Source organism: Poecilia mexicana, unplaced genomic scaffold, assembly GCF_051168715.1.
Source record: "Poecilia mexicana isolate PSO_F unplaced genomic scaffold, ASM5116871v1 scaffold_15, whole genome shotgun sequence".
Taxonomy (NCBI): domain Eukaryota; kingdom Metazoa; phylum Chordata; class Actinopteri; order Cyprinodontiformes; family Poeciliidae; genus Poecilia; species Poecilia mexicana.
Window position 1 is genome coordinate 17,290,771 of NW_028263384.1, and position 13,626 is coordinate 17,304,396.

At 37.3% G+C, this 13,626-nt stretch overlaps 2 protein-coding genes across 3 annotated transcripts; both read right to left on the reverse strand.

The window, feature by feature from the left end:
* Positions 1–76: 76 nt before the first annotated feature.
* Positions 77–5,055, reverse strand: st3gal7 (ST3 beta-galactoside alpha-2,3-sialyltransferase 7). Its single transcript, XM_014984717.2, has 8 exons — positions 4,859–5,055; positions 4,470–4,638; positions 2,596–2,722; positions 2,174–2,511; positions 1,690–1,876; positions 1,462–1,602; positions 1,042–1,191; positions 77–569 (listed from the first exon to the last, which is right to left on the reverse strand). The coding sequence occupies exons 2-8, from the start codon at positions 4,619–4,621 to the stop codon at positions 483–485; spliced, it is 1,182 nt and encodes a 393-aa protein (XP_014840203.2). The 5' UTR covers positions 4,622–4,638; positions 4,859–5,055; the 3' UTR covers positions 77–482.
* Positions 5,056–7,210: 2,155 nt separating this feature from the next.
* Positions 7,211–12,990, reverse strand: morn4 (MORN repeat containing 4). 2 transcript variants are annotated; one of them, XM_014984712.2, is made up of 4 exons: positions 12,917–12,990; positions 10,375–10,489; positions 10,188–10,297; positions 7,211–10,093 (listed from the first exon to the last, which is right to left on the reverse strand). In XM_014984712.2, the coding sequence occupies exons 1-4, from the start codon at positions 12,981–12,983 to the stop codon at positions 9,945–9,947; spliced, it is 441 nt and encodes a 146-aa protein (XP_014840198.1). In that variant the 5' UTR covers positions 12,984–12,990; the 3' UTR covers positions 7,211–9,944. The 2 variants fall into 2 exon arrangements, with proteins under 2 accessions (XP_014840198.1, XP_087869144.1); XM_088013018.1 differs by having other exon boundaries at positions 12,842–12,983.
* Positions 12,991–13,626: the final 636 nt, after the last annotated feature.

Genomic DNA, 13,626 nt, shown 5'->3' on the forward strand with positions numbered 1-13,626 from the left:
AATTTAAACATTGTTTCACTTGCTTCCGCTCTATTATCAAAGTTGTCATGAACACATGAGGTTGTAGCAACTGGCATTGATTGGCATTGTTTATTTATTCTTCCTGAATCTTACACAAAGTGCACAAGAAGCAGTTTAGAGGGATTTTTTTTTCTCGTGTAGAGAAGAATAGCAGCATAGCATAACTCTCTATTTTATTGAGTCTTTAGCAAATGAAATTAAAACATAAAACAGAACATGAATAAAACATTCGGGACATCACACAGTATAGTCTTTTTCTGAATATCATCTGTATAATTAATACTGTTCTCAAATTAACTGCTACAAATCAGTTCTTTGACATAGCAATGCTAAGTTGGTTGTTTAGAGACTGGGAGCATTTTACAGGTCATTTTGCAGTGTGGAGTGCGTCGTGCATGGCCTACAATAGAGGAAACAAACTCCCAACCAGAAGGGGGCGTGCATGCAGACTTGAGCGAAACTCAAAGAGCTCCTGTGAGGTCAGTCACGGCTCCTGAAGCCACCAGGTCCCTCAGGAAGAGCTTTTCAGCGCTAACATCGTGTACCACCTGGGAGATTTTAAATAAACGTCATTTTAGACAAAACGTGAATTCTGCGGTCAGTAACCCTGATGGGGTGGATTTGAATAAATCTCTTAGGGATCCTGGTAAAAGATGTGTAAAAAGCCTTGAATAGTAAATAAATGTGTACCCACGAAAACAAATACATTTTCAACATGAACAGACTTTAAAATATTACTTTACTTTTTGAAGTTCTTCAGAATTTAAGATAATTTCTAGCTTGTGAAACATAACTTGTTCTGAAACTAATAGTAAGCAGAAAAGCATCTGTGGAAACGTTTAAGTAAAGGTGTAGGTGGTATGTTGCAGTGGGGCCCTTTTTTAATTAAAATATTAAAATTCTAACAAGTATAAGCCTTGTTAGAAGTGAAATAAAAGATACATCTATCCCAAGGCTTTTTACATGTCTTCCTATGGAATCAGCATGTTTGCCCACATCTGTATGTCGGTGTAAACTTACTTGAGCTTTCATGGAACCCATGCGTGTTGCCCCGTAGTAGTGGAGCCTGGTCTCTGGGTGTTGCATGTCGTAACCAAACCCCGCGAGGCTCACATGGTCACACATCTGCAGAGCCATCACCACGGCACCGGCACCTAATGTTGGCACTGTCTTTGTTCAGAACAGAAAACGACTCTTGATTCATTTCGTAAAGCAAAACAAGATCTCGAACTTCACCGATAATTCGAGAGAAGTTCTTCAACGTGGTAGCAAAGAGTGCAAAACGGCATCCTTTTGAAAATAGATGTTTCTCATTTTTCAGCCATCGAAATAATATTTTGTTTCTGTTTCAAAGCAGTTGTCATTGGAAGCGATACAATAAAATTAAACAAAAGATCACACTTTTATGTAAAGAAATTGACTAATTATCTAGGAACTTACATTTCCATGTTTCTGGGCATATCTCTGTATGACTTGCCCTGTCTTGTGAATGATCTCTGGATGGAGAATCTTGAAGCTCTCTGGTTTCAGCGGAATATCTTCAACTACCTCCTTCCAGAACCACATTTTGGACCAGAAGCTCTATAGATGACAAGCAGGATAACAAAAATTTACAATGAACCGATGAGAAACTTGTGCAGTATAGTTGGTGTTCAGATGTGGGCTTACCAGAGGCTGCTTGGTTATTACAGAAGTCAGCCAGTCCAAGTCCAGGCTTTTAAAAGCCACCAGAGCGACCATGGTGGTCTTTCTGTACTCATCGGCCGAGTGAGGTGCTGCCTCTGGGTATATCAAGCGGATGGTGGTGCGTGACCCCGCGTCTCTCTCAAATCCAAGGACGGGAGCGTTATTCATCCTGAAATCAGAGATAAACCCCCAACATTTCAAGAGTTGCAGCAAAACAGGACTTTGTTCCAACAAATTCAAGGAAGGGCTTGGTCTGGTCAGTGAAATTCAACAAAAAATTTAATTAGGGCAACTACAAAATTTGACTATTACTTCCAGTTCAGAAAAATGTGTTTGTAAAATTAAGAGTAATTAAAACCTAAATTTGCAAGAGGTATCAATAGGTCAGGGGTCATTGGAGGCTCTTGAAATAATTGTAAGGCCCCCAGTAAGCAGTTCAAGAATGGGATGAATTTGAACCACATACCTGATAATGACATCATACTGATCTATGTGAGATCCAAGATGGCTCCCGTGAAGAATGCTTCCACTTCCCACCACCACACATCGCCTGCACCTGTCTTCTGTACTCAAAGATGGAGGCAGACCAGGCTGAGGCATGGCGGCAAGGGCCAGGGCCAAATGCCCTTCACTCCCTTGGAGCCCCAGAGGAGGGGTCAGATTCCATGCCTTGGGTTTGTCCTGTTGAACAAACACTGGGATGTCCAGAAGTCCTTCAGAACAGGAAAGTGACTTGAGGTGGTCCAGACCCCAGTGAGGCTGGCAGGGTCGTAAAAGCAGGAGGGCTGACCGATTTAGTAAGGCCTGAGGAGAAGCGGGCACAGTAAAATAAATTATTTTGCAAATTTAACAAAGATCTTGTGTGTATGCTGCAACACGCATCTTTACCAAATCTTTGGGATACTGGTAGTCATCGCTGTCTGATGACACATTATTTGAGGGGAAATATGCAGGAATTAGAATCGCCATGTAGCATCCGACCAGCAAGATCAGACTAGTGGTGAGATTCTTCTTCCTGTTCAGAAGACAAAAGGACAAAATGGGCCAACAATAGCAAAAATGTAAAGGGCAACCGTGTTCTTCCATCTGCAAATGTCACATCTGAGTTAACATGTCAGCAAGTATGACAAAGATAAGTCCATCTGTTCAAATTACAGGCTGAGAATTTAGAGATACTTGCAAAAATATTTTTGACCCTCGAAGTTTTTGACATTTTATCACATTATAACTATGACCTTCAATGAATTTTATGAGATAGACCAAAAGAAAGCAGTGCATACTTATGGAAGAGCTTGGATCCGTTTTTCAAACTTTTTGTATTTAATCTCTCCAGAGTCAGTCCTTTGTAGAATGATGTTGTTTTGCAATTATACTTCACGCAGCTGTAAGTGTTTTGGGGTGTGTCTCTAGCAGCTTTGCACATCTGGATACTAAATGCTTGCTAGTTCTTGGCAAAATAGCTCAAGCTCAGCTACACTGGAAGGATATGCTTTGTAAACACCGATTTTCAGTTCTTGACACAGATTCTCAATTAGATTCGGGTCTGAAGTTTGACTGCGCCCATTCTAACAAGTGCGTGCACTTTGTTTGAAATCATTATCATCATCTCTGGCTTTATGTTTCAGATTATTATCCCATTTGAAGATAAACTTTGTTGCCAGCTTCTAGTCTCCTGTGACCATTAATTTAAATAGATTTCTTATTTCTGCTAAACAAAAACATCTCAACAACTTGATGCTGCCACTAACACATATCGCCATGGGAATGGTGAGTTCAGGGTGAAGAGCAGTATTAGGTTTCTGCCACAAAGTTTGCCTTGCTTTACTGAAATGTTAAAGTTTTGTCTCAGATGAAGCTACACACAAATGGAGTCTATTTATGAACAAATGTAGTAATTTGATTTAATTTAGAGGTGTAAGCAAATCTGAAAACAAATGCATGCCACACTTTTCATAACTGCATGTCATTTTCAGTCCACTGTATCATTTTATTTATTGATTTTTACTTTGTGTAGGTCGATTACAGAAAGTCCTATTAAAATATATTCAAAGTTGCAGGAGTATTATGAAAAAAAAATACAAAAAGCTTCACAGATGTGTTTTTGTAAGGCACGGTAGTAATAATGTGTTTATTAAAAGCATGTCTAAAATTGAATGGGTGGCTCACCTTTCTAAAACCGAGTTTTTCCAGGTTGTAAAATGAAAGCCCTCACTAACTTTCTCAGATTATCATAACCATGATCACAGCCACACCTGCACAGCTCGTATGCTGATGGCCACAAGCAAAGTAGTTTTCAATTTGTAAAACAAACTTTGTTTTGTCCCATTTCCATCTTCTTACATCATACCAGATTAGTCGGGAGTAAGGTATGGAAATCTTTCATTTTTCTACATTAACTCAGTGATTGGAATATAGAAAGTTACTTGCCTTGATGTTTGACTGTTGGTTGTTATATTACTGTTCATAAAATGTATTTCAAACTAGTCTGTGTAGCCTAACGTTGGGCTTCAGTCAGCCCTGAAACTCTTTATGCAAATAATCATCATGTTCATCAACATAATTGCTTTCTTTTTTTTTTGCCTTCTTCATGAAGCACCATCTTAAAAAAAAAAAAAAAAAAAGAATTACTGTGGGGAAATTGAGCAAAAGTACCCGTTCTATCACATTAAATCATTTTTAGTATTTTTTAGAAATAGAATGGGTCCAGAGCCCTCTGTAATAGTTTTAAACATAACCTGTTCACTTCTTTGGAGGACCTGTACCTGCTTAGGAAAAATTCCCTGGACTCCGTTTTTAATATGTCTTGTTGTTTGTGACACACAGTTGTTGTTGGTGTTGTCGTCTCTGCAGCCACGGACAGCAGCGGAGCACCATCATCTGGATCTTCTACACTCAGATGGTTCAGCGTCACCATCGCACTGTTTCTTCCACCTTAAACACACACAATATATAATGCTGACTGCTGTGCCGAAAGTCATTAACCATAAGAATAATTTATCTACTTCGGGGAGAAGTTCTGTGAAAAGAATCACTATTGATTTACGGACAACGGGGAGAGTGTCATGTTACCTATTTTATAGTAAAATACGAGCTGACGCTGCCTGAGACAAGAATCAGTTTTATAAACACATGAGAACAGAGTGCAACTTACAGCTTTCCTCGAAGAGTTGTCAGCTGATTTTTTTATTATTATTATTATTATTTTAAATTTCTTGTTCCATTGCTGAGGAATAAGCAGAAGGGTGTCCGGTCAAAATGGCTGAAGTTCCTTTTTTACCTGACTGAACTCTGCCTCTTCCCTCAGTAGTCCTGGTTAATCATTAACATGTCAGTCACACTCCAGCTGGAAAGGGGATGAATAAGCATGTGTGTGTGTCATCAGCTATTCATCCAATAAAATTCAATATTTAAATATGATTAAGCATGCGCGTGTGTGTCATCAGCTTTTTATCCAATAAAATACAGATTTTAAAAATAAAAAAGGGGGAGGAGGAGAGATGAGAATTGTGATTAGGTATGGCGCTGGGAAAAAGTATTCACCCCTCGCAGATTTCTTACTCTTTTTTTTTTCTTCAGGTTGTTGCTTCGGGTTTTTTGTCTCATTTAGATTTTAGACAAAAGGAGAAAAAAAACCCATTCCAAACTAACATGGTTTAGATGAAAATATATTCCACCTGAATATATAAATCATGACTTTCACTACCTGCGATTTGTTTGGTTCAGTTTCACCAGCCAAAAGTCTACAAAGGCCTGGTTACTGCCTGATCCGTAGAATCTAGAAATCAAACATTGAAGCACGTGAGGAGTTTCATTCACATGATTCAAAAGCATGAATGGCTATGAGGCCACCTATAGATAAAGAGTCATGGTTGCCCAGTAGCAGGTGTTTGAAAGACAGAACCCAAAGGCATTTTTTTCTGTTTGACATTGTTTCTTCTTTTTTAATAACGTTTCCTTTATCGTCTCTAAAATGTGAATGTCTTTCAAAAAGTATAACTGATGAGGTGTGGGTGGAAATCTGAATCTTAACAAGTCAAGCTGTCTTGTCTGTGTCTTGCTTGTTTGTTTAGCCAATGTTAAGTTCTACAATTTCACCTGGTGCTTGTGTGACACCTTTCACTTGGTGCCATGGGAAACTTCCCCCGTATAATCCATATGAAAAAGTGTGACTGTTTGGGGCTTATCAATCGTTGTCTGAGGAAGTTGTGTTTCTTAGAGTACTCAAGCCACATTGTTCTTGTGCCTTATCTGCTTTTGATGCTTATTTGATTGAGTTATGTATTTTCCGAAATTCCTTAGGGTTTCCTGAAAGGGTTTCCCCAAGTTTGAAGGACTTGTGCTCCTTTTATCCTTGAGGGCATCTTTTCAGCACAATCGGGTGGAGTTATTATCACCGACTGCTTAAAGTCTATTAGTGATGACATTCAAAGAGCAGATACAGCACAGTTTGGGTACATCTTCTGTAAACTTCAATGTTGCCCCTTTAATTCCTTAACCAGTGTCTTCTACTGATCCAAGATTGTGTCACAGACCTAACAGAGCTAAGGAAAAGGCAGGCATCTTTCTCCCCCGCATTTCTCTCTAGCTCATTCTGGTTTGCATGTCAAAAGGTATAAAATGTCTCTGACCAAAGTTCCAAGAAAAATCCAGTGTATTGTGTCTTGCACCTTTGTCCTACCATATGACTAAATGTTGATCAATTAACTATAATTACATGGGCAAGACAATGGAAAACCTGCAGGAACTCAAACATTGGAGCTGGTCTTACTTGATAAATTGGTCATACCCTTGATAAATTTCTTTAATTTTTACCAAGAAGTTTGTTCTGATCAAGAGATAATAAAACCATAGACAGGAAATATTACTTTTGTTTAAAAAATATATATTTTCATTATAGTTAAAATGTGTTTTACATACTCAAGGTAAGATGAAACCTAACAGAGTCAAACTTGTCGTTGAAAGAGAGGTTTGTTTCAACCACGGCTGTATGTGATGTGTGTAAACTATTCATTTTCATTATCAGCCCCACGCAGTATTTCCTGTTCCAGACGAGGCTGCTCTAACTGTCAGGGAGAGAGGGAACACAAACCACCCACAACACAGGGTTAGGAATCAGATAGTTCTTCCAGTCTATGTAACTCTAAAACTGAGACCCAACAACACATTAGTGAAGAAAAGTATCTGACAAAAATTCATTCTTATCTACAGAGCTCCTAAATGCTTGACATTTTTAGGTTTCTCCCTTGCAATTCATGTGACGTATAAGCTGCATGCTGCTGTGAGCTGATTTATTGAGAGGGGGATGGGGAAACTTTCTCACTGCGTTGCAGCCAAAATTCAGAGGAACCTGTTTATCCATGAAATATTGAGGTTTTTTTTCAGTCCCTAATTCATAATCCAGGTCCTGTGCTAGAGCTTATGAAACAGCACTGACCAAAAATTGATGTTTTGTTGCTTTCTTGAACAAAGATAAAAAGCTCACTGAGAAAAATTGTTTCTTTTTACAATACACCCTTTATTAAATACGCCTCCATGATACATAGTCAGATGAATTCCAGGAAAACGGCGGATGCTTTATTTAAAGACCACATGGTTAACAATCCTCAAAAAGGTAACACCATGGCAACAAGATGTTTTTTTTTTATTTATTTTACCAGGCAAATCAAATTGTGGACAGGCACATTTGTAAAGCACCATTTGTTTCCAGGTGGAAATGGAAGCATGACTCTTGTGAGATCAGTTGGTGAGTGAACAAATACTTTTAAATGTGCACCAAAATAGTGTTACTGATAGCAAAACAGGTCAGATTGTCTGCTTTTAGTCTCTTTTTCAGTCTTAAAAGTTGTCATAACACATTAAACCAAGCTAGGGGACTTAACTCTTGATTTATTATTTTTTCATAGAATGTAGCAGTGGAAATGTAAAACTTTCTAATCTGATTTCAGAAATAAACCAAATGTTTCCTTGTTTAGTCAACGGGTCATTTTTTTTGTTCAAATGTACTTAAATTCCAGTTGAAATTCTCCTCATTGATTCGTCTTTACTATCCAACTCTAAGGCCCGTTTATTTGCACTACTGACCATTTCAGGTCTTCATACTTCTTATATGACATGATTGTCTTTGGTTGAAGTTTTGGAGGCGACACTAGAATAAATAATGTCTACTGATGTGTCGTAAGGCCTGTTAAACATTCAAGTATATGGAACATAGAATAGCTGTGATCAGCTGTAATAAATTATGTGTCAAAATATCAAACATGATAAAAACACAATTTTCCACTAGTCCAGACTGCTTAAAATTAAAATTGATACAGTCAGATACAATTAATATTTACACACCTTACACACATTAATAAACAAGTACATTATTATTTTTTTTTTCATTTAGCTGCCTAAATTATTTAGGTCCATAGATTCAACACAAGGTGCTGGTGAGAAATTTACATTCAGTCACCGTCAGAATGTGCATCAGATTAAATGTTGGGCTTTTAATGACGCAGTAGGGCCGCTCTTTTTCCATGTTGCAGCTAGGCCTGTCGCAATAAGCAATAAATTAATTAATCATAAGATAAAATAAACTCAATAATTTCCATTTGCATGATTTATTGTGTTTTTCTTTTCTCTCCCTCTTTCTACCAAACACTGGATGACAAAAATCTTCAGCCTGGTGAATCGTTCTCGAAAAGGCCCCATTTTCAGAGAGACTTCATAAATAATTTCATTTGTTGTTTATTTCTTTTCAATATTTTAAATGTCTTTGAATTCCAGGGTTTATCAAAATTTTAAGTTTGTTGATCTTTGAGAATGTGCTGTTGCATTTTTATGGTATTTTCACTATATCTCTTGTAAATGGTCTCAGAACAATATTATCGTTTATCGCAGTAACGTCTGGGATAATTTATCACCTAGCAAAATGTGTTATTGTGACAGACCTAGTTGCAACAATACTTGATACAACAAACCACAACAATGAATTTTAAAACAAGAACTTGTTGGGCAAGTTTGAATTTAATGTGAATTTTCTCTTCAGGATTAGAAGTATACATATAATCCCACTAATATTTCAAAAATAGTCATTTAATTAGTTGCAGAGAAGCTTACTTACTTACTTACTTACTTATTAATTAATTGTCATTACGAGATAGGGACTGATTCAGTAGCTAAAAGTTCACCTGCTTTATGCATTTTCATTTTGATTCCAAATAAAAAAAAAAATCAAAACTGACTTTGTCTGGCAATGACTCATTTCATGAGTCATTGCCAGACAACCACATGATTTAAACAAACTCTACCATGTTTGACAGGAGGCATCAAACATCCAGCCAGAATTGTATTAACAGTTGTAACAAAGTAGGTTACAGCTGAGCAAATATTAATGGGGTAAATGTATGCTTGAGTCTGTGTATATTATCTTTACTCTGTTTTCAGCAGAGAAAACCCACTACAATAAATTCAAAATTGTTCATCCAACTCTGGTTGATCAAATTCATTGAAATTGTCTGTTGGACGATCATACGACCCTGGATCCATGCTGATGATGACCGTATGTAAACCTCTGAGCAGCACTGAATGATTCTAACATGTACAAATGTTGTGTCATGGTGATCTTTCCCAGCAATAATAATCATCAAGAAGAAGACTTGCAAATGGCAGAGCTAACACCATCCTTAATCAGGCTTTCAACTCCTTAAACTGACAGATACCTCAAGGCAAGTCATGCAGTGAGAACGTGAGGAGAGGGTGTTGTCCATCATCTGATTATTTTATGAACACCCCCCAAGCATGTGATTGTGTGAAAATATCTTTAAGGCAAATGTGAATAGTTAAATATGTACATTCTTTCTTTAACATGCAGCCATGAGTTTTCCTTTTTTTTTAAACTATTCTAATAAAAACAGTATTTTTAAAAAGTAATTTCTCTAATCAGCAGCAAAATGATCAGCTATAGAAAGAAACAGACACGTTTTATGGTCCAATGTCAATATGAGAGACAGCAACTTTCCCTGCTTACATTACTCATCAAGTTAAAGGTGTGCTTCATGAAGTTCTTCATTTCATAGAAAGTCATCCAAAAATGTTCAAATGCATTTCCCTTAAGTCACTTTAAGTGTGGACAAGCAAACAAAGAAATGGTAAAACAACAGACAAAGAGAGGTTGTGAAAGAGAGTGTTCACCCTTAAGGCCCATCTGGAAGGTGCTGAAAGTTTAGTCCTAACACCTTTATGGTCTAAGGCAGTCATAGCGCCAGGCTGTGAGCGCTGGAGGCTGAGGCCTGAGCACGCTGCACCACTCCAGGACACTTCTCCCTTTTCTGCAGCTTGTGGTTTTGGAACAAGCCCTCATTTCGTGGCGCACCATGAGTTCCATCAGGGAACGTCAATAGCCCTGCAGACATAGATACACCGGACCATAACCAACCACTGGGACACAATATTGACATTCCGATCGATTTGCTGTTAGAGCGGTGTTATGCACTTACCATATCCCTCAACACGGCCATCTTTGAATTCTCCTTCGAACTTCATGCCATCGAATCGACTAAAGACTCCTGAACCTTGAAACTTTCCGTGAGCAAATTCTCCTTCGTACCTGTCATGACCAAAAAAACGTGACCAGGTTGTCTTTTGTAGCCTTTGTGAGGGTTTAGCTATCATTTCTCTACACACCTGGATCCGTCTGTAAAAAGCAGCACACCAGAACCGTGAAAGAGGCCATTCTCAAACTGGCCAGTGTAGCATGTTCCATCCTGAAACTTGAGCTGGCCTAGGCCATGTCGCCGACCTAGAATAATGAACCATATACCATATACTGCTTAATGACTGAAGCAGCTATTGCTGTTACAATTACGTTACAATTACAATGGTATTTTATGTGATGAACCAACACAAAGCAAAGCATAGTTGTGACATGAATTGAAAGTAATAGGCAGTTTACAGATCAGTTTACATCTGATTGTAAACTGATCTGAAAAGTGTGTGGTGTGTCTGAATTAAGTCCCTCTTGAGTGAGTGAATACTTCTTACAGCCGACTTGATTACTGCTGCAAGTCATTTGACCATTTCTTGTTTGCAAGGAAGTGTTATTTATGTAAGGCCAGGCCAAAATTGTTGGAAAGCACCTATGAGTATCAGTGTAGATATCTTTTACTGGGCCATCCTCACACATACATTTGTTCTTACCTGAGTAAGAACAAATTGTAGCTCTGCATGTTTAATGCTGCTGTAAGATAAAACTGTACCTTAGTCTGAACTCTTTTGAATCTTCTGACAGGTTTACTGCCTTGTATTCATCTTCTAAACAAATCTGACCAGATTCCCTGTTCCTACAGTTTTAAGAGTGCCCAGAGCAGGATGCTGTCACCAGGCTTAACAGTGGGGATGGTGGGATTTTTTTTTTCCACCAGTAGATTTTGTACATATTTTGCAGAAAGCTCAACTTTGTTGTCCTCTGTCACTTACTTTCACCCATTTTCTATGTCTCCTACATGACTTGTAGAGAACTGCAAGTGTGTTTTTTCATAGCCTTTCTTCAACAATTCAAGTTTTCTTGGCTCTCTTCCATAAACACAAGTTTTGTGGAGTGCAAAACCTAATAGTTGTCGAGTCAACAGATTTTCTTTGAAGCCTGGATCTCTGTGGCTTCACCCATGGACCACTTCCCTGCTTCCCTGCCCAACACTCTCCTTTCCTGCTGTAAGTAGACAACCATATCTTTACACTTTTGCTGTTCTCACACCAGATAATGGATTACACAGTGGTCTGTGAAGCTTAGAATGGTTGAAATATTGTTTTATAACCTAAAATCAATTTGAACCTCTACGTAATTTTATCTCTGAACTTTCTGCTGACTTTCTTGGTCTTCATGATGATGCTATGACCTTTGAAGAGTTCACAGAAAGCCTGTACTTATACTCAAATTAAGTCACACAAAAGGGAACAGTATTCACTAAATAGGTGACTTCTGAAGACAACTGATATCAATGGGTTTTATTTAGTGATATCTGAGTTAAGGAGACTGAATACAAATGCATCCTAAACTTTTAAAATTTTCATCTGTAAAAAAATAAAAAAATAAAAAAATAAAATATGAATCTTTTTTTTCACTTCATAATTATGCACCATTTTGCATTGGACCATCACATTAAATCCCATAAAAAATATTTAAATTGACAAAGTTTTAAGGATTATGCTGCCTTGCAAAATACACCACAATACTATATTTAAGTAATTTGTTAGACTGCATTTGCCTGAATAGACATGTTTGTGTGTTTTATTAAAATAAGCTTGTAATAAAGAAAGGGAACTTTTTTCTTTTCTTTTTTTTTTTTTTTTGCAATTTTGGTGCAATTTTATTTCTTGGATATAAACAACCTTTTCCCACCTCCTGTGAGATAAGGGTTTACAACTAAATTAGGAGTCCCATCTGCTGACTGTGTAGGTGGGATTTATTGCAGTCTAATCTTGCTTGCTTGCACTGATTTCCACTGAAGGACCCCTGCTAGGACACAAGTAAAGGAGTTTACTTCCACTTAGTGATTCAGTAATAAATCATTTACAACTTAGGTAAACTGAATCTGGTGTAAAAAGATGGGAATTCTTACTCCTTAAAAAAACAGAACTAAAGAATAAGCAAAAGAAAAGGATATAAGTGTGTAAATGTCTAAATTAATTTACTGGCTTTCTTTTTAGGACTCTCCTCAAACTCCCAAAGACTCCCAATCTACAGTCAGGTGCAAAGAGGATTGGCTTACACTCGGGGTGACCAATGGCAACTAATTGGGATTTATATAAATAGCTTGAACCTACAAGTGCATGTGCATGTGAGAGGCTTTCAGCATATAAAATGTCATCATCTTTCTTTAAAAGGTAACTACTAGCGGCAAACTATGACCAGCATGTCTTCTGTTTGCATCTGGTAATGAGTTTATCAGTCAGGTAGCTGACAGATAAACCAGCCAACATCAATGTATTATTTTTGTTTTACACTATAAACAGCTGAATGCCAAAAATGGTACAGTACTCTGCTCAATTAGCAAGTTTATTAGTAATACTAAAATCTGAGGATGGTCATCTGTAATAACATGTAAATAAATAGTTTCTAAAGTTCTATAGTTAACACCATTACACTGATGACACAACAGACTTGTTTCAGTTTTGCTAAGAAAGCAGGTTTTAATTTCTGCAGGACTATGAGAAGGGATCGTCTCACCTTCTTTCCACTCGCCGTGGTACTCCTCTCCACTGGCATAAGTAAAAGATCCTCTGGTCAAAGTCATGGCGTTCCTATTTAAAAGACACAAAATTGACCCCATTGGATAAGAACTGCTTCTTAGCAGTGTAAAACTGATTACTAAAGTACAGCTATTATGAGATTATTTGCCTTGATACTTTAGGACAAATTGTCTGTTTTCTTTTTTTATAAAGCTCTTTTTAAAAAAAAACAACAAAGGTCAACTTACAATAGTCATATGCAGAAGTGGTATTTTGATATGGGTGATATGGCTCAGGGCGCTATTTTCTCAGAGAGAAAAGGTACAGATGGGCTTAACAAAAAGGTTTTTTTTTTCTTTTACTATTTGTCACATTTAATCAATAGAGCCTAGGGGTTGCAAAAAATAATCTAGCTTTACAAGACTAGCCACCGAGTGAAAATGAAATTTGTATTCAATTGAGATTTTTGCTACATGTAAGAGCTATCTCACTGTTTTTAGAGAAAACAGTATTATCACTGCAGGTGATAATGCTATTAATACTACTATAATAATTATATTATTAATTACAAAAAAATATAACAAATCTATAAAGGTGTATATATATATATATCTGTATATGCCAACAGCTACTAGGGCGTGCATGTCAAATCGATCTGAGTCCTTATATTAAAAGGATGAAGACACCTTAGCATCTGTTCTTGCAACT

Coding starts and splice junctions, on each gene's coding strand:
- st3gal7 (XM_014984717.2), bottom strand. CDS start 4,621: ATGGTGACGCTGAACCATCTGAGTGTAGAAGATCCAGATGATGGTGCT. Junction 1,877..2,173: donor CAGTATGATGTCATTATCAG/GTATGTGGTTCA, acceptor CTCTGATTTCAG/GATGAATAACGCTCCCGTCC. Junction 570..1,041: donor TGGGTTCCATGAAAGCTCAA/GTAAGTTTACAC, acceptor AAAATCTCCCAG/GTGGTACACGATGTTAGCGC.
- morn4 (XM_088013018.1), bottom strand. CDS start 12,983: ATGACTTTGACCAGAGGATCTTTTACTTATGCCAGTGGAGAGGAGTAC. Junction 10,490..12,841: donor AACTGAAACAAGTCTGTTGT/GTCATCAGTGTA, acceptor TCATTATTCTAG/GTCGGCGACATGGCCTAGGC. Junction 10,094..10,187: donor TGGCCGTGTTGAGGGATATG/GTAAGTGCATAA, acceptor CTATGTCTGCAG/GGCTATTGACGTTCCCTGAT.